At 48.8% G+C, this 25,702-nt stretch overlaps 9 protein-coding genes across 9 annotated transcripts; 4 read left to right on the forward strand and 5 right to left on the reverse strand.

Annotated features, from left to right (window-relative positions):
* Positions 1 to 494: 494 nt before the first annotated feature.
* Positions 495 to 1,061, reverse strand: N7532_001186 (uncharacterized protein; the record flags this gene model as incomplete). The annotated part of the gene is made up of 1 exon (XM_056613680.1): positions 495 to 1,061. One exon carries the CDS (start codon positions 1,059 to 1,061, stop codon positions 495 to 497), a length of 567 nt encoding a protein of 188 aa, XP_056478721.1.
* Positions 1,062 to 4,790: 3,729 nt separating this feature from the next.
* On the forward strand, positions 4,791 to 5,450 carry N7532_001187 (class I SAM-dependent DNA methyltransferase; the record flags this gene model as incomplete). Its single annotated transcript, XM_056613681.1, has 1 exon — positions 4,791 to 5,450. The coding sequence occupies one exon, from the start codon at positions 4,791 to 4,793 to the stop codon at positions 5,448 to 5,450; it is 660 nt and encodes a 219-aa protein (XP_056478722.1).
* Positions 5,451 to 6,387: 937 nt separating this feature from the next.
* Positions 6,388 to 7,492, forward strand: N7532_001188 (uncharacterized protein; the record flags this gene model as incomplete). The annotated part of the gene is made up of 3 exons (XM_056613682.1): positions 6,388 to 6,474; positions 6,524 to 6,611; positions 7,251 to 7,492. 3 exons carry the CDS (start codon positions 6,388 to 6,390, stop codon positions 7,490 to 7,492), a joined length of 417 nt encoding a protein of 138 aa, XP_056478723.1.
* A 1,157-nt stretch (positions 7,493 to 8,649) lies between these two features.
* On the reverse strand, positions 8,650 to 10,547 carry N7532_001189 (hexose transporter protein; the record flags this gene model as incomplete). Its single annotated transcript, XM_056613683.1, has 5 exons — positions 8,650 to 9,318; positions 9,372 to 9,968; positions 10,023 to 10,258; positions 10,316 to 10,369; positions 10,424 to 10,547. 5 exons carry the CDS (start codon positions 10,545 to 10,547, stop codon positions 8,650 to 8,652), a joined length of 1,680 nt encoding a protein of 559 aa, XP_056478724.1.
* Positions 10,548 to 12,891: 2,344 nt separating this feature from the next.
* On the forward strand, positions 12,892 to 13,374 carry N7532_001190 (CVNH domain-containing protein; the record flags this gene model as incomplete). Its single annotated transcript, XM_056613684.1, has 3 exons — positions 12,892 to 13,109; positions 13,163 to 13,278; positions 13,334 to 13,374. The coding sequence occupies 3 exons, from the start codon at positions 12,892 to 12,894 to the stop codon at positions 13,372 to 13,374; spliced, it is 375 nt and encodes a 124-aa protein (XP_056478725.1).
* A 279-nt stretch (positions 13,375 to 13,653) lies between these two features.
* On the reverse strand, positions 13,654 to 14,490 carry N7532_001191 (biliverdin-producing heme oxygenase; the record flags this gene model as incomplete). The annotated part of the gene is made up of 2 exons (XM_056613685.1): positions 13,654 to 14,392; positions 14,447 to 14,490. The coding sequence occupies 2 exons, from the start codon at positions 14,488 to 14,490 to the stop codon at positions 13,654 to 13,656; spliced, it is 783 nt and encodes a 260-aa protein (XP_056478726.1).
* Positions 14,491 to 16,954: 2,464 nt separating this feature from the next.
* N7532_001192 (GNAT family N-acetyltransferase) lies at positions 16,955 to 18,497 on the reverse strand (the record flags this gene model as incomplete). The annotated part of the gene is made up of 3 exons (XM_056613686.1): positions 16,955 to 17,072; positions 17,141 to 18,393; positions 18,453 to 18,497. 3 exons carry the CDS (start codon positions 18,495 to 18,497, stop codon positions 16,955 to 16,957), a joined length of 1,416 nt encoding a protein of 471 aa, XP_056478727.1.
* Positions 18,498 to 19,820: 1,323 nt separating this feature from the next.
* Positions 19,821 to 22,142, forward strand: N7532_001193 (C6 transcription factor; the record flags this gene model as incomplete). The annotated part of the gene is made up of 5 exons (XM_056613687.1): positions 19,821 to 20,561; positions 20,612 to 20,669; positions 20,726 to 21,489; positions 21,542 to 21,607; positions 21,660 to 22,142. 5 exons carry the CDS (start codon positions 19,821 to 19,823, stop codon positions 22,140 to 22,142), a joined length of 2,112 nt encoding a protein of 703 aa, XP_056478728.1.
* Positions 22,143 to 22,268: 126 nt separating this feature from the next.
* Positions 22,269 to 23,485, reverse strand: N7532_001194 (isopenicillin N synthase family dioxygenase; the record flags this gene model as incomplete). The annotated part of the gene is made up of 4 exons (XM_056613688.1): positions 22,269 to 22,717; positions 22,778 to 23,149; positions 23,215 to 23,400; positions 23,449 to 23,485. The coding sequence occupies 4 exons, from the start codon at positions 23,483 to 23,485 to the stop codon at positions 22,269 to 22,271; spliced, it is 1,044 nt and encodes a 347-aa protein (XP_056478729.1).
* Positions 23,486 to 25,702: the final 2,217 nt, after the last annotated feature.

Consider the following 25,702-nt stretch of genomic DNA (forward strand, 5'->3'; position numbering starts at 1 on the left):
CATTCGCTGAGTCCCCCCATACGCCGATGAGCGCGGAGACAATGGTTCAGCATATCCAAGGTCTCCAAGACATACTTACCGGGTATCCCATATTCACCAAAGAAATGTTCGAAAACGAGGAAAAGAACAGGTCCTGGGCTCCCAGTAGGGCTAGATTCAAGAAGGAAGCGAAGAATAATGGCCTCACAGACGAGTAATAGGCGCATAATTGGGAGTATTTGTTCATTTTTTCTTAGAGGAGAGCAGAAAGAAGATCGTTCTGATCATTGAGTTCGTCGACAGTAAAGAGACCGAGCGTTGAGAGAAGCTTGTTAGCCAGGCGAAGTGCAATGTACAGAAGCATATCTAGGCTGAAAAATTAGAAACTTGGTATTAATCAAACCATCACGGATATTTTCCTAGCAATGTTTCTGGGAACATGGCCCGAGTATATCAGCCAGCGGGTGCATTTGGCAGTGCCCAAATAGGGCTAACGATTCACGCTGGTGATAGACTCAGCCATTGTCCTCGCGCCAGCCGCATTGGCGGCAGTTGCAGTCCGGCACTGCGACACGTACCCGGCGCCACATTTCAAGACGTTGCCAGGCCTCCGAGTTGGGATTCGGGCTCCTTGTGGCGTCTCTCTGCAGAGAACGCTCGAAACCTCTGGCCTCGCGGTTAATATTGTTTAACGTGGTTATGTATTTCTCACCATTTGGCCTCGCCCGCAATCGGCCAACTTCCATGGCCAGCATCCGCACCGTAGTAAGATTCACTGGAGTCAGTGTTTCGCTGTAGAAGATGTGTAGCATCTCCCACGCCACCTCTTCGAAGGCATTTAGCTTTTGATCAAAGCATTTTTGAACAATCACCTCACCATTTTCTGCCCATCCGCGGAATTTGGAGATTGCATCCAGCAACACCTCGATAGTCGACACGGGGTCCAAGCTCTCTGTGTGGACATAGTTGGGGATGGCGGCGGGGTCGAGTTGGTGGAGTAGGCGTCGGAGCCGTTGATGTAGATCCTCTACCAGGTCGGCACACTGCTCGCCGACGGCTAGCTGCGCCGCCGTGGATGGCATGATTGCGGATAACCTCCGGGGGTCAAGTGAGTTCTTCAGGATAGGGGCTTGAAAGGTCGATGAAATAGTGGATTTCTGCGTTGTGGCTCTCGGCTCCTCGGGGAGGGGAGAGGGAAAGAGGGCGAGAGGGGCTACCACAATACTACTAATTAAACCCTACTGCCCAAAACGCGTGACAAAGAAGCGGCGGGGCCGCGGTCACCCCACCCGGACCGCTTTGCTGGATGGCTTCGTTGACTGTTCCCAGCTTGAATCTTGGGGGAGCAACAAGTATTGCCCTCTTTGTTTGCCTTCATGATGCTACTGACTAACCAGGCCAATGCTACAAGTCCTGGGCCTTATACATTTATCTCCGTTATAAGCTTTTCAAATTCATGGGCAACGGAACCATTCTATTCGCTATATATCCATCACCAAAATTAGAAATCGATAGTTAATTGAAATCCAAAAGAAAACAATACGAGATCAACAGGATAGCCTAACTTGAACAGTCATTCCAGGATCAGAACACTCCGGGCATCCACATCCTGGTACAAAAATGAAGAGCTCGCGCCATGTCAGGTAGGATAATTGGAAATATGTGTCAAGTTCCTTGCTCAAGTCGAAGTTCTTCAAAGTCATATCCAACCTCTTCGCCTCCTTTGACATCTTGTTTGCCAGAGTCGACTTCTCTTTAGGTGAGTCATCGTTTCTCATCCAGAATATTTGTCCAGTCACCTACGCGATTAGCAGCCTCGTTGCACCCCTCGACATGGGATATACACTTTTGACGAATCATGATTCAAGGCACAAAACTGAGCCAAGGGTCGCAAATTTTGCATACGAATTATCATTTTCTGACTGAAACTATGAAGAGGTGGATGTATAAAGCACGGTTAGACTGGTCCATTCAGGTGCAGTTCTTGCCTTAGGCCGCAAGGAGTGACAACCGGCAGATGGTACCCCTTCCTTATCCGATGGGCTGACGTGCTTTGTAGACAGCTCTCTTTAGCCCTTCGCTCTTTCTTTTCTTTTTGCGTTGCCAGTCCAATCCGACAGAAAAAACAATACATACACTACACTTCCAAAAGGACTGATTTCCCTTTTCTTTTCTATCTCGCGTGTTCCTTGAGTGGCCTCTACGGTCGGGTGTTCTAGGACCCACGTCGCATAGAAAAGTCCCCCTTTGTAGATCATATTTTAGATCCAGAACCAAATAATTTGAAACTCTTTCTCTCCATCTATTGCTATCCCCCAGCCATCATTATCTCAACCCGTTCATCAACCCTTGATCAACGCGAGAGGCCCGAGAGCAGAACTCGATTACTAAAAATGATCGAGTAAAGTGCCTTTGTAACAGGTTCACCAAAGCACCCAGAATCCTCCCAATCCAGAATTCGAGTCACTCATATGACGTATCACAGCCCACCGTAAACTTCCACCTCTTTCGACAAACCAGACGCCTCAAGTTAGTCCGACAAACTCCGATCCCAAATCCAGTCCTCAACGCCAAACCAAAACGTGTTTCCCTTCCAGTCGCTTGGAAAGGAAAGTATGACGGCCAGTCATTTGCCAGGCCTGGCCCTCGCCTCCTGGCTGCATTCCACAGTTGGCCCCTTCAAGTCTCCATACATCCGTAAACCTGATTTCCCCTGCCGGTGGGGCCCGCCCTCTTCACAATGGAGCGGCTCAAGCGCGGCCTACACTTTGTGGCAGGCTAAATTGGAACGTCTGATCCCTCGCAAGGCTAAGGCGCTTGGACAAAAATCGGCCCGCCCTTCAGCCTGAACTATTCGTCCAGATTTGCCCTGAGGTCAGAGCTCTAGAGGTTCCCCACATGCCCCATCCCTCAGCCCTCCCCCGCGTTCCCTCAATTAGTGCTCCCAGGCTCTCCTGTTGTTGCCGACGTCAGGCACCCCGCTTCTGAACCCTCATTCGGGTTTGTTGGGAGATTGACGGGGCTCCGTCCCACCCCCGCTTCCCACTTTGTAAACTCAATCGTCCCATTCCTACTGTGCAACCCTTTCTATCTGATAGAAGGGGTTTGTGAAGAAATCAGCGAGGTTCAACGGGGCAGGGATCATGATATTGATCCGGTCAATAATGATCTACCCCCGGAAATTAATAGAAAAAAGCCAATTTGCCGTAAATCGGTAGTAAGCCACCTCAGCAGCCAGCAAAGCTAAGGGTACAGGCTGATGAGGGCCAGCAAAGCTAAGGGTACAGGCTGATGAGGATTAGGCAACACAAAATCTGCGAAACGAATCAGAAAAGAGACCCCAAATCTCTCTGCTGTAGTCTGCATCTTTCCTCTTCCCGCTCTTGGCCTCTGCATGCGAGAGGAAAGTACGATGAGAGTCACCATCTGGAGAGACATGAGACGATATCAATTGAATGGGGGGTAAGTGAGTAAAGACAATCATGTAATGAGAATTAGCTCGCAGAAATTATGGATCGCCCGCTCTCGGTCCTACGTGGCACAGAGCTACTGCACAAAATAACAGCAGGACACATCGCTGCGGGCCCTTGTCCTAGCGGATGAGAGTCATCCGTCTTTCATGTGCTTCGCCACCGCTGACGTACGGGGTCACCAGCCCCGGCAAGTGCAGGTCAGAAGGCGGAATCTTGTTCTAGACCGATTCCCTTTCAATCTAGTTCCTGCGTGAATTCTTTACTATCTTTGTCACGATGCTGCCGGCAGTATCGGACCGAATCTATCTAATCGACAAGCGTTCCACCATGACTAAGTAGATCTTAAGGACTAGTCGTTCCTCCCAGGGTCAACTTTCATTCTGTCGCCAAAGGCTTTTGCGACGGGCAATTTGGCCCGTCAAAGCGAGGCCACCATTAGCTTTCGTAGTGCTGTTATAATACCGCTAAAGATGTACCGACCAACAAAAGGCCACCGAAAATACCACGATCAAACGGGAATAGCTCGATTTCGCTATACCTGATGCTATTGATCGATATCAAAGCTAGAGGGGCGTGTGGAACCTTTACGATCCTACGGTAGGTGAATGACAAAAGCGGGGTTCTACGCGAGGGGCGCGTGGAATCGCGCTAGGACGCGCTAGGACGCGGAGACCAGTGGGACCAACGACATCTCCATGCATGCAAGTGAACCTACGCATACTGGCCAAGAGCATCTGGCTGGCTGTATCCTGAAACTAGCTCTTTCAGGCGAGTCTCAGGTTGTGGTTACCCTAGGTTAACCATATTACCACAGGTTTACAATACCAGTTACATCTTTAAGCCAGGCTGGATGTTGATTTCGTCCAGTTTGCGAATAACTCGACAACCAGAACAGGTAGAAAATCAATTAAGTGCATGAGGCCTGCGAATGGGTGGAATAAAGCATGGAATATTGAAAATTTTCGAAGATTGGATTCATATTTGCGGTGTTCACATGTCTTCATTTTTTATATATGATGCCGGCGAGTCGTGGAACATCTCGGGATGGTAATCCACCGACATCATCGATCGTCGAATCCTCACCCCTTTGCGAACAATTCACTCTTGACCCCGCAGCTAATGGAATCACGCCATATTCGGAATCACAGTCTGAGACGATGGGTCAGAATACGGGGCTCAGTGCTATAAGAACGGGTATCCTCGCCCGGCGTCCGAAGTCAGTCCGCAACTGTACTTCTCATCCAGAACAACAAATCCTCCCATCGCCCACCTCCGACTTCAAGATCATTTTAACATTTTGAATATTTTCAAAAAGCCTCCCCATCCCCTCCATTCAAGATGTCGGCCCCCGCTGCCACAGCACAGCTCTACCTCAAGCAGGCCCGCAACAGCCCTAACTCGAAAGACTGCATGGAAATCTACGACAAATGGGCCGCCACATACAATGACGAGGTCGGTGACTCGGCCCAGTCCTACGTCGCTCCCGTTCTCGTTGCCCAGGCTGCCATCAAGTTCAAGTCCTCGAAGTCACCAGCCGACAGTGTGATCCTCGATGCCGGTTGTGGAACCGGTCTTGTGGGCCAAGCCCTTGCGATTTCCGGCGCCAGAGCCATCGACGGCATTGACCTGTCCCAGCCCATGCTCGATATTGCACGCGATACCGGTGCCTACCGTGACCTGGCCCAGGCCGATATGAACAAACCAATCGCCCAGAAGGACGATACATACGACATCGTCTCATGTGTCGGAACATTCACTCTCGGCCACGTCGGCCCCGACCCAGCTCTTAGGGAACTCGTCCGAGTCACCAAGACCAAGGGTATTGTCGTGGCGACAATTCTCCAAGAGATCTGGGTCCCCTTCGGATTCAAGGCAGAGGTTGAGAAGTTGGAAGCGGAAGGTCTGGTGGAAGTTGTCTCCACGGATTTGATAGACTATGTAAAAGGACACGGCGACAAAGCGGTTCTCCTTATCCTCAAGAAATCCCAGCGCGCCTGAACAACCGAACAACCCCAAACTCACCCGAGACGACCCAAAACATGATACCCGATGGTCCGGAATCAAGTCTCTTCAACAAACCCGATTTTGGACCCGCCCCAAAGCGACAGGTTTCAACAACCACACCCAGCTTATTGACCACCCAACGCGATAAATTGACGACCCTCGGCTCGGCTACGTGAGGCGGTTCATAACTTTATAGGAATACCCAGACGAATGAATTACCATAGAGACATCCAACGTAAACAAACACCCGTAGTGAGGATAAATCCGTAAATAAATACCCAGAATGGCACCTAACAGAATAATGAAATTGTAACAATTGTTTTCAAAATCATCGCATCTTAAAATTGTTCATTGTCACTGACGATTCCGAGAAATTCGCTCGGTCGGCGATTGTTTAGTTCTCATTTCAACTCTTTCACGCGCTCAAAAATTCCGTCCAATTCTTTTCTCGTCCCACTTCGCACTTGCGATGATTCTACCCTTCGAAATTATCAAGCCCACTCCCCTTTGCAGCAGGTACAATCTGGAGCGATAAGTCAGCAATACTTCCGATTGAGTTGAGAGGTGTTCGACTAACCTTGAGGGACTTAGGTATCCACGGAATAATCACGCGGACCAACGAGGATAACCCGCCGCGATAGATCTTCCCCTGGGCACCCCAACATCACTGACGACTCTGTCGGCGTAGAATTTTGCTTCCTGTCGTTTATGTCCTTCTTCACCATTCGACTAGATTCCAAGATTCTTCTCAATGGGCATGTATTGGAAATCAGCCGAAAGACTCCCGGAACATTCGAAAAGATATTCTCCCTAACTCTCCCATCCACGACGGTCACCACTTTCGCCTCAAAAGGCTTCATTTCCATCGCCAGTGTCTCGTTCTTCAAGTGCACAGCGCCCTTTGAGCCGCAAATACGTGAATGCTCTTATCATGGAATGTTCGGACGAGCGCAGAACTGATGCCGCCATCGCCGCAGCCTGTAACCAAGGTGTATTTAGTGTCTGTAACGATTTTGAAGTAAGTGCTAATACTTGGTAGCTGAGTTAAAGGAATGATATGCAATTAGCGCAAAGAAATGGGATTTGTGTCCATTGGCGTGGACTTCAACTCCGCTTCAACTCCTGTGCCGTTGGCATACCATAACCCGTCGAATTGTGAGTCGCAGACAAGCTGAGCTTCGCAATATTCTCCTTTTGTATAAGTTCAAACGGTAGCACGATAACCTTTTGAAAGATTTCTGTATCTGAGGCATTTTTATCACATTATGTGACTGACTCAAAGTGTCGGATCCGCAATGCCGGAAAGAATGTCTTGCAGAGGGTTTGACTGTTTATTGTACTTTATGAAGTAGGGGCTACGTTATTAGAAGGCTGTGTGTAGTGATGAGGAAATGTATTAATAAAGTGTTCCGATATTCTCCATTAATTAATTAGTTTGTATAATTATCCAGAATGTCCACCACCAGGCCGTGTCTTATAGTAAAGCCTGACCACTTCAAGCATAGTCACCAGTCATTAACTAAGTCGTGGTCAACACCGGGGTAGGCTCGGCGGCTTGGGCATTCCCTATCCAATAGTCAGACTACCGTCGGCATTTACCTTAATGCATATTATATCCAGGTTCTCATTGGGGGCAGCCTCGCGCTTTGAAACGCCGAGACCGACGCCGCCAGTGATAGAGAGATATTCCTCATTAACATTGCGCTTAAGAATAGAGATGCTGCCATCAGTGTTGATCTTCAGCTTTATGTTCAGATCATCATCACGCTTGTTGATGCCGACGGCAGCACCAAGGCCAACTTCCGATCTTCGGCGTTCTCCTTACGCTTGTTGATGCCACCGCGGGCACCACCACTGATCGACAGATCATTTTCGTTCACATCACGCTTTCCAACGCCCAGGATAGCACCGACGCCCACGCCGGGGTCTTCCGCGTTCTCGTCCCGTTCGAAATTGGTCGGGGCTGCAATGGCAGCGATGACCAAGGAGATGGTGAGGGCGACAAGCGACAGACGCATTTTGTCAAGAAGGTCTAGTCCATTGTTAGCAAGGTTCAAAGTTATCTGAATAGGAAAGTTCGTCGCGCACTCTGCGTCTTTCCTCGGAATAAATGGAAAATTGCGGAGGTTGCTTGGAAGAGGTAGATCCCGGTGGCCTGATGGAACGAGGATGAACAGAAGAATTTGATCGTCGAGAGTGATCTCGAATTTATAGGCTCGATTTGCGTGCTGTTCTGCTGATATGGGGTTTGTTTGGCATACTGCACAAAATATTGTTTTATTCCACGGGTGGATCGTCCAAGGTCGTGTCCCTCGCATGTTTTGGTGCAGGGGGGCCTCATTATCGGGGTATTTCCACCGTTTTCGTCTCGTGGGTGAAGTGTTGAGCTCATCTTTTACCACCGTCATTTATGATGCGACAAATGAATAAAGTGAGTTATCTCAGGCTCCGACATAATTTTTGTGGCTTATTATATCGTCCTTATTTTTTATTTCATTTTGTGCCAAGATTTCGCGAGATGAGTGTTTCATGTCGATTCGGATGTGCGCCGCAGTTATGGAACAGGAAGCTCTTTAAGCTTTTATCTTTAAAATTCGGCTCGACTCATGCGGCTCAAAGCACCACTCCCATTTTCCCGCAAGGTAGCTAGGAGCTCTCCCCTGACCTTGTTCTGTGGGATTGCAGAGATCCTTTGGTAGGTTGAGATGCTAAACCGGGAATCGCTGCAAGCGTCAAACCAGTAGCTCACTCCCACATAGTAATAATAGACTTTCGATCTGTTTGCAGACGCTTGAATCTTTGGCAGCCACGCGGGTACGTTCATGATACTTCGCTTTAAAGGTGCTGATTTGCAAATTTTAGATGCCTGATTGACTACGGTTCTTTCGACATCGTGAGTATCGAGAAACACGGGAATGGAGACCCGCGCTCTTAAAGAGTCCATTTACATTCGCACAAATCAGGTCACTTGGAGGTATTGAATGGAAGACGGCTATATCTAGTCCAGATGGTTCGAATCATTGATGCGATCTATTGGAATGAGCTCAATTTTATAGATCGGTAGGAGGAATGTAGCTCGCAGGGCCCTGCGCCACTGGCGCTTGCTATTGGGAGCTCCCAGATGTGTACATGGATCTGGGATGCGAGGAAGACAAGTCCAGGCTCAAAAGCGTGCTAGTATTTAATCTACCTCTCATTCGTACTGGGACTTGATATCGACCTGTGTAGTCATCGCCTTCTCGCTATCCATCGCAACACGGGTCTCGGTCTGTTCAGAAAGCTGATTGATCTTCTCCGAAGCAGCAGCGCCACCCAGAATTGCGCGATCGCCATCAAACTTCTTCACAATTTCCTCGAGCGGAATTTCCTTTGTCTCAATGTAGTATTTCCAGACAATGAAAATTTCAAAGAGTAGGAAGACACAGTAGACAATGTAATACTTCCACTCAATTTTCAGCAGCGCAATCGGATTCACGTACTGGTTGAACCAGAGACTCAGATCAACGCAGAAGAACATGATAGTCAATCCCTTGGCACGAAGACGGTATGGAAGAATCTCGGACGAGTATGAGACGAGCATGCCGCTGAACCCGATATTGTAGGCGATGTAGAAGAGGAAAATGAAAGCGAGTACGGCACGCGCAGCGGCATCATTGGACGCTATGGAGAAGCGGGCGAGCGCAATCGTTGTGGAGACGTAGCATATGAGCATGCTAATGCTGGAGGTGAGGAACAGTTTGCGGCGACCGAAGTATTCGACGAAGAAGCAGATGCCGGTCGCGGAGACAACGTTCACGGCGCTGAGGATGAGGTTGATTGTCAGGACCGTATTGCTGTTTGTAATTCCGATAAGTTTCAGGACCTGGCTACGTCAGCTTGTCATCTTCATCTTGCGAGCGTGTTTGGAAAGCTTACCTGAGGCAGGAAATAAGACACGATTCCATTGCCAGACCACTGGGAGAAGAAGCCAATCGATACGAGAATGATCAAGCGATGGCGATTACCCGCAGTAGACCAGAATTCGGACCAGTTGTTCCCCTCGAATACCTTTTCGAGGGCGAGTGTTTGTTGAATTTCATCAAATTCGACATTCACAAGGGCATCGTCCTCATCACCTTGAGCATGCACGTATGCGAGGACCTTCTTAGCTTGCTCCAATTTGCCTTTCGAGATGAGCCACCGAGGAGACTCCGGAACAGTCCTGTTGAGATGAGTATCTGTATTGGTCCCCTGGGCGACATTATCGCTTACCAAATGAACACCAGTTGGCAGATGGATGGAATTCCTTGCAACATGCACGGAACCCGCCAGGACCAGGCACTCCCCACGATATGATTTGTTCCTGAGAACTGTTAGGCATCTTCTGTAGCCAAGGTCTAATTTGCGGAACAAACCTAGTGCAACACAGGCACCAATCAAGCTACCCACATACCAAAGTGAATTGTAAATGGTACTGTAGATAGCGCGGTGCTGAGGATGGACCAGCTCAGTGACCAGCAACGGGGAGCATTCCTATTCGCACTGATCAGCTCCAACCATTATGAAACTCGCTCATTATGATCTCACCTGTGCGATCCCGAGCCCGAATCCCAGAATGATCCGACCAACGACAAACAAGGCAATCTTGTAGCCGATGGAAACCATGACCACACCGACGAGCATGATGCAGCAACCGATGACAACGCCGGCACGTCGGCCCATAATATCTGCAACGTACGGGACAACGGGAATCGACAACATCGACCCGATGGACATTGCGGCGGCGAGAAGACCCAGTGTGGAACCAGATGGGTAGTTGTAAGCTTCATAGTAGTCAGCCAATAACAGGAGCATGTCTGCGTGGGGACTTCAGAACGTACACTCATTCCAGGACTCTATGGCTTCCAAGCCGTTCATTAAGGAGCCATCATAACCTGGGCATGACGGGTTAGTCAGAATTCAAGCGTTCGTGCACCCTGGTAACTCACCATTAGTCGCAGAGGTGATCATTGCTGCCCACAGTGTGAGGTAGACAAAACGCATCCCCTTCATCTTCCACCAAGTGACCTTGGGCCATTGCTGGCCACCAAGCTCGAAGGTGTCCTTTCCCATCGCGGAAAATATTCAAAGCCAGTACAGGCCCCAAGAACAGTAGTAGGCTCTGAATAAGGGCAAAATACCTGAGGATCTCCAGTCGAATCAAGTCACAGTTTGCCCCGCGGCCAAAGGAGGTATTTAAGAGTCAACCGACATCCCGACAAGCATCAGCCAACTTAGCCTGTGACTCAACGGCAAATAAGGATAAATAACAAGCCCTCGAAATCGCAATATTCCGGTCACATCTTGGCAAGGGGCGGCAATAAACCTAGCGGTGGCTTCACCAAGCTTTGCCTCATCCTAGGCAGCACGAAACATCAAAGAACGAGCACGAGGTTCCTCTCACAGCTCCATTTAGGCTAAACTGAGCGCCAACCTGTCTATCCTGAAAGAAACATGGCTTTTGAATGGTGTCCCTGGTCGCGCGGTCAGCCTCGGGAAGCCAAAGGGGGAAAGGGTCTATTTAGAAACAACCAGGGTTTAAGATTGAAGGGCATTTGAAGCGATTGGCCGAGAACCGGAGAACGGCCCTTGTCAGGTTGGGAAAGGCTGAGCCTAACTCATTTTCAGGCAAGTGGATAGTTCGCTGACTGACTCAGCGCAAAAAACTTGCAGAAGCGACTGCCCTAGGCCGGGCGCTAGTGCTTGGTCGCCCCGCAATTGGGATCGCTTCCCCGGATTCTCCAGGACTGAGACGGCCCGGCGGCCGATTTAGTTGCTAGAGACGGAATTGAGTCGCGAAATTCTCTCTGAGGTTTGAGAATATTGGTTTCAAGGAGCGACGAGGATTTCCGTGGTGCTTCTGGGCGCGTGATGGTGGATATATGCAGAAGGGAAGAAAAGTGTGGCCTCAAGAGCCGCTTTGCTGCCTCAGGCACCAATTACAGAGCATCCCAGCAACTTTGTACAATCCGGAGACATTTTTCTACAAGCCCTGGCTGCTCAGACAGTGAGGTTTTCGATCTGTGAAAGAGGTCTACTTGTGTCGGTCACCCCTAACCAGCCGAGAATTCATTCCGGGTCGGGCCTGTAGTCGAGACATTGTCTGATCGACATCAATCTATGCAGCATACCCGACATGCTCAAGAGTGGCTTGCAATCAGGCTTAGGGAAATCTATTGATGATAGTAGTGCTTAACAGAAATGGTTCCTGCTCGGCTTGATCCCCAGCGAGCCGTGACTTCGCCCATGGACCACCAATTTGGTCTTACCCCTTGCCGAGCCCAGCAAAACATTTATCAGTGGCCACGCTGCGAAGAAAGCATGTCGAGGGACTTGTATAGCATATGGGTCGTTATATACGTCAGTCTGTGTGGAGCGTGTATGTAAATCATGTCTTTGCAAGCAGTATCCAAGATTCAGTGGCTCGCCGACTTCAATCAACTAGAGAAGCTACGCCAAAGCTCTCTGAAGGATCAGATGACCCAGAGCTGCCACGATAAATCAAGGGATGATCATAGGGATAGAAATAAAATGTAGTATGTAGCAATGCAGCCGGGCTTCGATCGATGTCATTAGTATGTGAAGAGGCCTGGGAGAGAACAGCACTGGAGATAGGCCAATGAAATATTCACATATGGGTGTCTTTGATGCATTACTCAACAACTCTGATTGGCACGGTCTTGAAGGTGAGGTAATAGGTATCGCGAAAACATAGGGTTGTGTTATGTCCGTGTGAGACAAAACCGTCCCTTGCAGAATAGAAGATCGACGCTCCAAACTACAGCTGAAGCAAGACCTATCTCGGATAATACACCGCTACGCTCACGTTTGTCTTGGTAATAGTTTCTCACAGAATAGTTCTGCAACTATTACGGGCCTTTTTCTGGGCAAACTAGACGATGAAATATTCTTGTTTTGGGCCTCGAGGTTTTGGCGCGCTTGACTGGGTCCCGAGGACACGATATACACGGTAGCTTTACTCGGCTTTCATTTCTTTTTTTTGGCGCCTGGCCTTTTCCTTTACTTTCTAGATAGCGTTTATGTTTCTTCATGATATCTCTCCCATCGTGCGGCTTTTTCATTCGCTGCATGATTGATGGACCACCGCCATTACCCCAGAAGCAAATGTAAGATGATTTCAGAGCATTTATAATGGTTGAGATGCATTCTTAGGGCGGGCGGGGCAGCTAGCTCAAGCAAGGAGCAATGAGAGCTTGATGGTGCCTTGCTCTCTCTCGCATTAAGTTTATGTCACCGGTGCACAGTAGGAGACCAACAGCTTTAGTCCCAGCCATCAGAAGAGATATAAATATGGGACTCCTGCCCGGTACAGAATCATCATAAGCATCAAGAATCACGGGTTCAAGTACCACATCTTCACAAACCCAACTCTCTACCTTCATAAACCACCGCCATCATGCATTTCTTCATGACCTGTATCGCCCTCCTTCCCCTCTTCACCATGGCCGTATCGGGCGCCTCCAAGTTCGCCAACACCTGCCAAAACATCGAGAGCAACGGCAACGCCATTCGTGCCGACTGCCGCGAGAACGAGAATGGTCAGTACCGCACCAGCACACTCGACCTGAACCGCTGCATCAAGAACAAGAAAGGCGGACTCAAGTGCGGAAAGAAGTGAGTACACTCAGTCATTCTCGTGGAATCCTTCATGTCTAACATTTGTCTAGCGGCGACTATACCGCTTCTTGCATCAACTGCACTCTGCGAGGACACACCGACTTTGAATGCATGTGCCGCAATGTTGATGAGGGACACCGCTATGTCCGTGCTCACATCGATCTGAGTAGGTCTCGCCTATTAACGAGATACTGCTGGAATGAAGGCTAACGCTTTGATAGACAAGTGCATCAGCAACAACCACGGCGAGCTCGGTTGCTAATCGACGAAACGTCAAGGTGTTGAAGAGGTGTAGAGAACACGAGAGGTAATTTCGGCTGGACCTAAATGATGGGTGAAAATGTCGAAGAAGATTGGGGGAAGAAGTATTGTCATGTGAACACGCTCTTTTATGATCGCAGTAGATCTGCAACATTGTGATGTTATTGATTTGACCGAGACTCATAAATATCAACGAATCTTGGCGATTCATCTGTTTCAGTAAATTTTTGCATTATTTCACGGGTATCACAGCCTTAAAGATCCTCATCGTAACATTCGATCACTCATCCGTATAATTCGTATCTTCATCCAAAGCCCGAGTCAATAGCTCGAAAATGCGGAATATCTCAGCCGACTCATCCAAAACATCCTGTCGCTCTTGATTCGTCAACAAACGATCAGCCCTGGCAATGCGGTGGCGAAACCTGGCTCGGACAGCTATATCATCATCTATATTCCAAAATGATAACGGAGCAGGTGTCCGACTAGAGGCAAAGTCTGTCACCGACAAGCCCCAAAACTCCGGGCCGGCTTTGAGCAGCTGCGAGCGGATTTCGCGTCCACCAAAAAGAATAGCCGAGTACAAAATCCAGGTATAAGCGACCAGAAGATGCGGTTTCTGCATGATGCGCTGGAATATGTCCTTTCTAATTTCGCCCCAAACATTCTCAGAAACCGAGACTTGATCGCAGGGGCTCAAAGATCGTAAAAGGCAAAGATCAGCATCGAGCACTCTTGTCCGCGGAAGTTCAGGAATATAAAGTAGACGTAGCAATCGTTGCACGCGATGCTTATCGTCAGCAACAGCAAACACCTCGTCTAGCGCAATCTCATCAGACCAATCGCAAATCCAATCAGCCGGATCGTCCATGCATGACACCCATGCTTCTTCCAGTCCGTAGTAAAGCTCCGCATAGCGCGATATCCCGAGCTTATATAAATAAGGCTCGTGGACTTGAGGAGGCAAGCAGAGCGCAATTCGCGACAAATTCAATCGGTGTATGGCTGCATGGGGTTCTCTAGTAAAATGTGAGTTTAGAAAATGCATTGCGATGCGTGGGTCGCGCTCTTACTTGATCGCCTTCCGGAGCTGCACCAGAAGGTTATCGGCGGTCATTTTCCAGTCAGCCTGCTTTCCACCAAGGAGGCTGATCTGCTGGGCGTGTGGAGAGGCATCAAAGAGCGTATTCGGTGGTAGACAGACGCGAGTTCCGTCAAAAGAGTCGTTTCCACAACCCGGTTTTCGGTCCGCGTTTTTGTTAGTCCGGCGCCACGCCGAATGCGGAATGACGAGTATAACATACTTGAGTAAAAAAGGTGACGGTAACACTGCCGCCCTGAGCAGCTCCCGGAGCAATCTCGCATTCCCTGGAGTATTCTTTGGCTTTTAAAAAAGATATTCTTTCCTCCGATACAAAACTTTTGATAAAATCTTCTTGCTTGTTCCATTTTAAGAAATATGCTGTGCTGGCGCCGCAGGCGAATAGTCCATCAAGGCACTCTGGGCAGTTCTGAGATTTGTAGGAAAGGATTATAAAAATGCATTTATATATGTATATATATATATTGATTTTATATTGTTCCTTACCTGGTAAAGTCAACCTTATCCGGGATGTTAGTCTCATTGGCTCACTATGTTGAGATTTGGATACGACGAAGCACTGAATATTGAATAAGGGCAGACAAATCGAACTTGATGGAATTGACAGAACTTGAACTTGATTGTATCATGTTAAACTGTCTGCATACATTCTGGGGGTATTTATCCCTGAACGGGCGGCAAGCCCCTGACAGTAGTAAACCCCTATTATCGGTCTCAATCGGAATTCTTCCATGAAGATCCCCTGAATTTAGAATATAATGTCGCACAAGAGCGTTTGCTCGCACGAGAGCGTTTGCTCGCACGAGAGCGTTTGCTCGCACATCAAGCTCAGTGCCCCGGGTTTCCCTGAACAGGCATGCCGACAGAGGTTGGGAATGAGGCATCAATTCGGTGCCTTATCCTGGAACCTCAACACACTATCCGTGATAATGTAAACGATCGGAATGTAGCCAAGCTCAGCGCACTTACGTATAGGGGCTCGCCATTTTTGTCTCACTGATATCTTAAGGGAGCATGCTTATATGTGGTAAGAATATGTTTCTGAGAGCTCTCGGCCTCGCCCAAGGCAGTTGATGGATATCGAGCATTCTCGTCCATTTTCAGCCAATTTTATAAATAATATCACAAGTTAGCATTTTACCAGATTAGCTTTTGTTGTCCGGTTGTATCATCCATTTAAAAGACACTCTGCCTGAGTTGTAGTTGATTATTACCGAATCCGAAGTTCTGAAATTGTGATTTGATGATCCGCCGTTAATAATGAAATAGGCGAACTACAACCACGATAGCAGTGGAGTAGTTTTCGGAATTGCCATTTATTTATGATAAGACGACACAGAGCTGTGACGTAATTGAACGACCAGGTACAAGTTAAAAGGGCGCCACTTGAATTGCCTCGGTCCCAAATTCGAAAACAGTCAATTAAGTGACGACAATCAAAATTCAGACGTGCTTAACTCACGATATGATAGAGCTTTATTCGCTAGAAATATACTAGTTTTAATAATACCACGCGACGATTACAAAATAGTATGTGGGTGGCTGTGCATCGTGTCTGTGGCTGTGTGAAATGACATAAAAAACAAATGCATGTCTCGATACGGAATATATTATTATGCTTCAGCCCCCTTTCAGCCGGCCTATCCACGTCTTCTGTGGCGAACAAGTTTTAGAGAATAATGCCGAAAGTTACGAAATTTACGCGTCGTCAATCATTCGTACGAAGTAATCGGGCCTGAAAGGTACCGAGGTCCAACCTTCAGGGACGTTAGAAGGCTGATTTAGTACATCCAGGCCCTACCAATGAAGGGCGATTCAGTTGTTTTCTCCTTATACTCCGGTCGGGTCAGGTTGTTGCAAACACGACTTGAGGTATAGTTCCCGAGCAGAGTTAGTGGCAATGGGCGGAAGAGAATATTAAAAACCGACCAGTGACCGGATGGCAGCCTATCCGTCAGGGAGCAAATGCAGAACTCTTTTTGCACAGCACATCATTCTCTCAGGTTTCTCGAATTATGCATAAAAGAAGTCGCATCCAATTTCACGAGCGGTCCACGTTAACATTCTCAATTTTGAGTCGAATCGGCAACCGCAATGTTCGGATTCTCGGTCAGATTATTCGTCCACTTTGCTTTGTTTCAATTCATCACTCAGCCTTTTATCAGTTTCGGCTAAGTAGAATTCTTCCCCATTGCGTCTCCCAGCACTATGAACTGGATATACAGTATACAAAGGCGACGTCACTGCCTCCTCTCCTTCCCGTTCTTTCGCAGTCAGACTTCCCCTACCACAAGCTCCGGTAATATTTTTAGCCAAGCCAAGGCCATTGCTGCCATGAGGACATGACAAGATGGCTCGATACTCTTCGCTTCGAAGCTTCATTTTTCCGTCACATGTTAATTATGCGATTGAGATATGTGAGACTTTGCACGACGCATATCCAGCCAACAAGCTGTGAACAAAACATCAAACATATTTCTTAGACGGAAGGCGCAAGCCATGTAATGCGCTTTACCTTCATTATCACGGCATGCTCGTGTAAAACATTGATTTCGCTTTCTTTGTAGAAGCCAATCGTTTGGAGACAGGACAAAAGTCTTATAAAAGGGTGAGTATCGATGTAGAGCATAGAGAATTGTGAATCTTGAGGTAGAGAAAAGCTCACCTTTCATTGTCTGCACGGGCTTCTACAAAGACTGCGCAAGTTCTCTGATCTGCCAACCAACAATAATGAACGACAGAGCTTAAAAATAACGCCAAACTCTTAGAATCATCGAATCTATTGTCACCAATAAAAAACCGTATGCCCCGATCCCAATCCCCAACATCACTTACTGATCGCCCAAGAGAATCTTCAAGGGTCCAAAATATCTCGAAATAGCCGACTGCAGTCGAGTTCCAGCATGCAAGTGCGGGAAATGACGATTGACTCGACATGCCTTTTTTCAAATTTTCCAGCTGGACTTCCAGAGGACCTTTCTGTAATAGACTAGAGTGGGTAGGGAACTGATTTACCCATCGATGAAAGAGCCTCACATCACTTAGGAGCTCGGAGTCAAGACAGAGGTTCGGTCCAATCCGGTTGCTTTGTTGGTCGGTGCTAGAAGACAACGCACTTGAGCCTTTGACTGGGACGACTGGTATACGAAATGTCAAATGCTGGCCACCACTGGGGATAAACCGCGTATAGAAGACCTCCCCTTGTCGCGGAGCCCTTGGGCGGACTGGATGCCTAAAATCTCCTGTGAAAGTATATTGTGTAGGAGCTGGTGGATAGTATGAAGGCATGAAAGTTCCAGAAGTATGAGGACCAGCTCCGAATGGAAATCCTACTCCGAAGGAGTCCAACGATGCCAGTGGATCAGAATAATCTCTCTCGGGGAATCGAGCGGGGCCAAGTGTAAAAAGATAGATCCTCGGATCTAATTGCCAAAAAGCTCGTTGGCTGATGAACATGTCCCCCAGGAGCTGACCGTTTTCCTGGGACCCGACCGAAGGGTCAGTAGTGGCCAACAAGCCCATTCTTTCGAGTTTTAGCATTCTGTCTTTTCCACGCAAAAGGCCATCATCTTTTACTTTGAGCATCCACAGGCCGGTAGCTCGAGCAATTTCCGGTAGTTCACTTTCGTCATGTACTGGGATATGCGGACTTGGCGTCTCTTCCTGGAAATACCAAAGAAAAGTAACCCATAAAATCATTGCAATTTGCCTGGTAATGGCGCTCTCAGGTTTCATGTCGTCTCTGGCTGGTAGCGACATTGAAGAAAGATGCATCACATCTCCAAGCAAGGTAGGCGTGGTAAACTGAAACCTAGAACAAGAAGCAGATAGTTGTAATTCACGTTCCGATACCTCCCCTAATCCTTCTTTCTTATCTGCGTTTTCGGTGTAGAGGGTTATACGCCACTCAGGGGGAAGCTGCCATACAGCTTATGGTCGGCAACCGTGAATCTGAAACCATCGAATGAGGGACACACGTCAATGCGTTGTCCATTCGGCAGGAAAAAACGGTTATACTTCATTGTGAGGTAATGGAATCTGGCTTAGTTGTTTCAGAAATTACATTTGCGAACCCACCTGAAGCTCCTTCTCTAGTGTCGGTATGACGAATAGGCGCGTCACTCCCGACTGCAATGTCACGTGCTTAGTATTCGATGAGGACTGCGGCAGCAGCGCCAGTTTCGAACCACAAAATTGATCCAACCCAAAATTATTGCCAAAAAAAAAAAAATTCAATGCGCGCACCGTGAATCAAACTCGGGACATCCGGTAGTTCATATCCGTCGTGAAATGCCTCTTTATGTCTAGCCCAAAAGTGGAAGAGCCTGCCACATCCCGTCACCTGCATTTGCAACGCAATCCCGACGCACATTTCCAACTTCAACATTGTTCGGAAATAATTAATAATCCCATATCCTGCACGGAATCACGAGGGGAATATTTGTATTTTCAAAAATTTTAATTAGTGGTGGCCTAAATCATTTGGCTGATCTAATGGGGACAACGCCTGCCATCTCGAGGTAGGTTATTAGATGGAGAAGGAGGATATCATCACGAAGATAGGGTCTGTGGTCGAATGGTATATCCTTTCATATTCGACTGTCACGATCCTCAATTCATCCCTTTTGCGTACCCGGACACAAAACGATCGGGGACGATCCCCATGTAGAAATATTTAGAGCGGCTGGACTTAGTCGAGTCCAGCCTGCAAAACCCCGGATCGCATAAAGAACAGGGCCCTGCAACTTACTGCCAGGGTTATTGGAGTTGTGCTTTGGTAAAAAAAGCATATGTCCGTATTGTCAAGGCTCCGGGTATGCACATGCAAAGCCGTCTGTCCACGTGTGAGCGATGCTTAGAGCATTAGCCAAATGAAAGTTAACCTTTTGCTGCATTGATTTATTTATCTATTTAGTTTTTACTAACTCTCCATTCGTTTTATCTATTGTATTATATATTGTTTTTGTGTCTCAGTAGCATGACACGGGGCCACCTACACAATATGCACCATAAAACCGCCCCCGCACTCTGTCTGCATCGGTGGAAGGCCGGGATCCGCCTTCTCGCTCTGTAAAGAGAAAACTCCAACCGTAGCTTGAAGAAGTTAAAAGCTCACTCAGCAAGTTATCGAAATTTTAGACTCATATTGGCAGCCCGCCCGTTCGGCGTTGATTGCATTACTAGTGCAACGCAGTGATAGAGTGATAAGCCATTCCCTATCAATTTGTAGGAGATCGCCTCCCCGCATCCCGCATCCTCGGAGGTGGCCGTTCGAGTGTTCCCCAATCTATCCTCCAGACTTGTTACTTTCTAGAACACACAAACCCCGTCTTTGCCTCTCCATCATGTCCTCTTCCCGCATGGGAAACCAGATGAATCCCACCCGTGGAGCTCGATCTCGACCGTTCAGAACCCCGATCAAGCGGCAACGCCCATCTTACTCGTGCACGGAATGCACTAGGCGAAAACTGCGATGCTCGAAACAAATTCCATGCCTCGCGTGTATCGAGCGGGGGACTGCGCAGGATTGTCGGCGTCGCGATGACCTCGAATCGCGCAGGGGGTCGAGGAGAACCCGCTCGCGGGGTGTTGAGGGTTTAGATCCTCCAGCAACTCTCACAGGCTATGAATCGCTGGCAGATTCCGCTGAGCCCGCAAATACTCCACTCTCTTACAACATCGACGCCACCGCGAACTGTTCCCCGGGTATGTCGGCAAAGGTGGAAGTATCATCAGGGAAGCCGACCGAAGCACCGGGGCTTCGACAGTCGCCTAAGATATTGGACAGCGTCTCTCAAGATGCGGCGGTCATGCTGGAATTTCTGGCTCTGAGTCGTCAACAAGTCCTTCATCTCGCGCAGATTGACCAGCCTAGTCAAAATGGCGACCGGTGTTTACCCGATGCGACCGATATGGTATTCACGGCGACGCAGGTGGACAATATGATGACCTATCATCAAGAATGCATTGCCTGGATTCACAATATTGTTCACATGCCAACCTTTCGCGAACAATGCTCGCTGAGCCTCAACAGCGTGGATGCAATTGAAGGAGCGTGGCTCTCCCTGTATTACGCGATGCTTGCGGTAGGCATGCCTTACCAGCTTTCTAGAGAAGAACTCGCTAATGAAAACAGGTAACACTATACCACACACATCCAGAAAAACTTGAGGAGTTTGAGATTTATTCAGGGAGTACGCTAAGACCATTTCTCATGAACCACCGAGCCAAACTGACCTTTGTGCTGCAGCCGAGTTATCCCTGCTATGCTACCAGAAAAGCATCGACAGCCTCAACACCGCAGACTTCATGAAAAACCACAGCATCTTCAGCGTCCAAGCCATTTGCCTCCTCATTTACATCGGCCACAATGCTGGACAATCCGATCGAATTTCCGTTCTCCTTGCGAGCGCTAGCCGAATTGCACAATGCCTGGGTCTCCATCGCCTCGGTCCCGATACACCAGCTGCCACACAGAAATCTACCGAGTCAAGTGACAGAACACAGCAGCTGGTTGATCGCGAAGTCTCTAAACGAGTGTGGTGGTTCTTGGTCCGGCAGGATTGGCTACAGATCCCGTATAATAACACGTACAACATCCACCCCTCGCAATTTAATACCCCGATGCCTACGCACTGCGAAGAAGAAGTTCTTGAGATGGCAACGGAGGATCACATCATGGAAAAGAGCCAGGAAACTTACACCCAGGGAAGCTACACGTCCGTCTTGAACAAAGGTACTACCAAGTCTCCAAATCTCGGCTGGCAACGGCTGACGACATCAGTATCTGTCATTATCTGGAAGATGCAGGATCGAACGTGTCAGAAATTGCACCCCGAAAACAGCGATAAAATGGGAAATCTCTACTCGGAAGTTCTCCAAGCTGACCGCGAGTTGAAACAACTCATCGACAAAATGCCTCGCTTCTTCAAGCCAGGCAATGAGGTTGTATCTGAGTTACCTACTTATATCACTCAAATAAGCTCGGTGCTGTCTCTATCATATGCACATAAGGTATACGGCATCATCTATGGGCTCATAAGCAAGTCATTGACTAGATCAACAGTTCTACTCCGTTCATCGCCACTTCCAAATCCCCAGCCTAAAGGACCCAAGGTTCGCCTACACCAAGGTATTTCAGCATTCATTCAACAACACCTTTCCCGACAACTGATATCATCCAGGTCTCCTGCCTCCCTCTAATGCGCCGCTACCTCCTGAACTTCCTCTTTCTTCCAGATAATCCGTTCACCCACATCGTCAACAACCTATGGACAGTCAACACGCAAGTCCTAACAGCGGCCGTATGGCTGCTATTCGAGCTCATATTCACAAAAGAGAACAGTCAGATCTTCGAAGCGCAAGAGATCCGCGACCTTGCAGTGAGAAGTCTCCAATTCCTACAAAGGAACCAAGAAAGAAGCACCATCGCCAAACGAGGCGTGGGTCTCATCGAGAGTCTGCTGGACATGGACATGGCGATCAAAACAGGCACACGCGAACAATTCTCTTTAAAAGAGATAATATCTCGCGTCGAGGTGAAAGACAGTCACCCAGTGTCGCATGGAGAATCTTCCCCAGAGCCGAATTTCTCGCAAATAGCAGACCTGTTTCTGGGTGATTATATGCAATGGGAAGATATCATAAATTCATTCGGTGAGATCTGAGTACGTTTTACTTCATCAACTCAAAAGAATAGAAAGGATCAACATGTCTCAAATTCATTTCCCATGATCGCCCTCCCCACCCTTAAGCCTGCATCTAGATGCGCTAGTCGCCCAAAAGCATAAACCCTACTTCATCTCAGCAACAACACTCCCACGGAGATCCCCGAACCCCTTCTCGCCGGAGTTATACGTATCCGCAAACCTGCCCGTCATCCAATCATGCACAGAGACAGGGGGATACTTAGCCCCGGTATCAGCTCCGCTGGACCCCGTTGCAGCCGCGGTGTGATCAACACAACTAGGCAAACACCGCACGATATAATCCGGGTTCCCGGAGAAGAAAAATGGCACGCTAAAACGCTCATGACCATCTTTGTTACTCACCCGATGCAAATTGGACAAATAGCGATCATTCGTCCAGCGCATCATCATGTTACCCAAGTTCACGACGTACGCCCCCGGGAGAGGGGTTATGTCGACCCATTCCGTGGCAAGGTTATTCCATACTTGTAGACCGCCGGTGCTGTCCTGCAGGAGGATTGTGATTGCGCCGAAGTCTGTGTGGGCGCCGATTCCTACCATTTCATCAATTAGTTCAACTCAACTTTCAAGTAGTGCCAGGTGCATTGACATACCCTTCTCAACCTCCCCTGCAACATCCTGCGGCGGATAATGCAAAAGCCGTAACGCAGCAACCGGATGCTCGCAAAAATCATCAAAAAAGGTGCTCGGCAGGTCCAGCGTCGCTGCCAAAACCTGGAGAAGGTTCTCCGCTAGCTTGGTCATCTTCTCATGATATTCTTCCATGACACTCTGGAATTTTTTCGGGTCGCGGAGCTCCGCGGGGTACTTGTTTGGGCCTTGGCCGAATCGTTTGGCGAGGACGTAGGGGTCTTCGAAGGGGAGGTGTTTGCCCATGTAGAAGCCTTCTTTGAGGTCGCCTTTTCCTAGTTTTTCGAAGTTTTGCGAACGGAGGGGTTCGTAGCCACGGTTGAAGCCGTCGATATCTGGATGCAATTATGAGCAGAGTTAGCGGGTTTGATAGTGATGTATTCTAACAATAGAAGTATACCTTTGTTGTATTTCTCCTTTACTTCCAAGGGGAGCTCGAAGAACTCCTTGCTTTGCTGGAGGACATCTTGTTGGAGGCTCTCCGTGATACCATGGTTGAAGAGCTGGAAGAATCCGAATTGTTCACAGGCATGTCGTAATAGCTCGATGAGAGTCGATTTTTGCGATTCATTAGTGCCATAGAATGCTGTAAATTGTTAGAAAGCTATTTTTAGCAATTTGTAAAGAACCATACGACTAAAATCAATGACAGGCGGTTCGTCGGGTCGCATTGTTTTAAACGCTCCTCAATTTGTAGGATTTATTGATTTGATTGTTTGGATAAATCTACTATCAACAGACTTGCAATCATTATAGCGGTTATATAAGTGTTGGCTTCAACCCCTCCCTAGAGTAACTCGGCCGCGGGCCAGTGCAACGCAGTGGTTGGCAGCAGCTGGCGGGCAGCACTGTTTTGTTAAACCCGCGGCCGAGACTGACGTACACTCGCAACGACCGAGTGGAGCCCGGCTGTGTCAGAACATTATCTAATTATCTAACATCGATGATAAGAGACCCACCGTGGCGTCTTGCCAGATAGGAAGCAACGGGCACTACGTGGTTGAAGCAGGAAACGTAAAGCCGTTAGGTAGTGAACTACAGTAGTAGAGTCTCATCGAAGAATAGTGTGGTGAATAGATCTGTGGTGGGTATTGTATGCTCCTAGATCATTCGCAATGCATCCTATATACAGTAATCCTCCTCAATCTCGGCAGTCGGCATTCCCGGCATATCCAGGGAGCATGTCCGACGAACCTTCCATAACAAAAGAGAAAAATATATCACTCAGAGTGAAAGTCGAACCAGTTCGATCATATTGACAGTCATATCTCATTTAAGCCTTAATCTCCTGTTTGATGATCTCATCATCATTCGATCCGGCATTATCCCCGCTCTCAGAGCCAATGGCTTCAGTTGTTTGCAGCTTCAGCATGCGACGCGCCACACGCGGCGGGTCAAAGATGGTCTTGGACTGCGCGAAGATCTCATCAATCTCCTCCAGCGAGCGGCCCTTGGTCTCCGGGAAGAAGAAGTAGACGGAAGGCACGATGGCGGCGTTGACAACGGCAAAGACAATGTAGTAGCGGCTCCCGATCGAGTCGAAGCCTACGGGCGTCACTTCTGCCAGCAGGAAGTTGAAGGCCCAGACTGTGGCCGTGGCCACGGCGCTGACGGTCGCGCGGATTTGGAGAGGCGCCATCTCCGCGGCGTACAGGAAGGTCAGGCCGGAGTAGCCAACAGTGAAAATAAACTGGAAGCAGTAGAGCGCAATAACGGCGACGACGAGGGCACCGGTATGGCTTTTTGCAGGGTCGGAGGTGCAGCCGGCAAGCAGAGCCATGCAGATGGCCATCGCAAAAGCACTCCACAGCATAAGGGGACGACGGCCGAGGCGGTCGATGGTGAAGTAGGCGAGGTAGCCACCGAAGGGCTGCATCAGACCCATAGCGGCGGCCAGGATGCGCGAGTTGACGGGGCCCATGTCGAGGTATTGCTGGAAGATAGTGGTAGCGTAGTAGGTGATGAGGTTGACACCGCACATCTGCTGGAACATCTGACCGGTCGCGGCGAGGTAGGTGCGGTGGAAGAGACGCTGCTTGTCGTTGGTGAACATGGCAGTCCATCTGACATTTCCGCAGACCTGGAGGGCCGTCTCGATGGCGACGATGCTCTCTTCAATAACGGGGGCGTCGATGTCGACGTCCATCAGCGCGGATAGAGCGTGGGCAGCCTCGGCACGTTTGCCGACCTTGATGAGCCAGCGAGGCGATTCGGGGAGGAACATGATTGAGAACATCGCGATGAGAGACAGGACGATCTGGAAAGCGAGAGGGAACCGCCATGAAACCGAGCTATCCTCAACAAAGAAGAATCCAAAATCAATCCAAAGGGCCAGCGTGACGCCGGCGCCGACGAAGATACCATCCGTCACAACATTTGAGCCTCGCTTGTGCGCAGGCGAGATTTCAGACTGCCAGACCGGAACCGTGGCCACGTAGCCACCGATTCCCAATCCCAGCACAAGTCGAGCAACGATAAAATGAGCGAATTGGAACGCCGAGGCCATCAGCACAGCGCCGATAATGGTAATGAAATTAGTGATAGCGATGACCTTGCGACGACCGAGCAAGTCGCCCAAATATACACAGGAGAGGGCGCCGAAGATACCGCCGACAGTATAGAGAGCGATGACCGTGCCTGTTGAGCCCCATCAGTTAGCGGCAGACTCAAAAATAGAGTTACGCCATGGCAGACCACGGCAGACCAAAGCTGACCTTGAATTGTTGAATTATAACTCTTTTCCGCGCCGTGCGTGTTAATCGTGTCCATTTGTGGGAACTGGCGGTTGAACGCATCGAGCGTCAAGAGGCCACCGGCCACACTCATATTATATCCATAACAGGTAAACGTCGGGCATACGACGAGCCAGACGGCTGCGCGGAGGAGGG

This window comes from Penicillium argentinense (genome assembly GCF_028826775.1).
Source record: "Penicillium argentinense strain IBT 30761 chromosome Unknown utg000002l_segment0_segment0, whole genome shotgun sequence".
NCBI lineage: Eukaryota > Fungi > Ascomycota > Eurotiomycetes > Eurotiales > Aspergillaceae > Penicillium > Penicillium argentinense.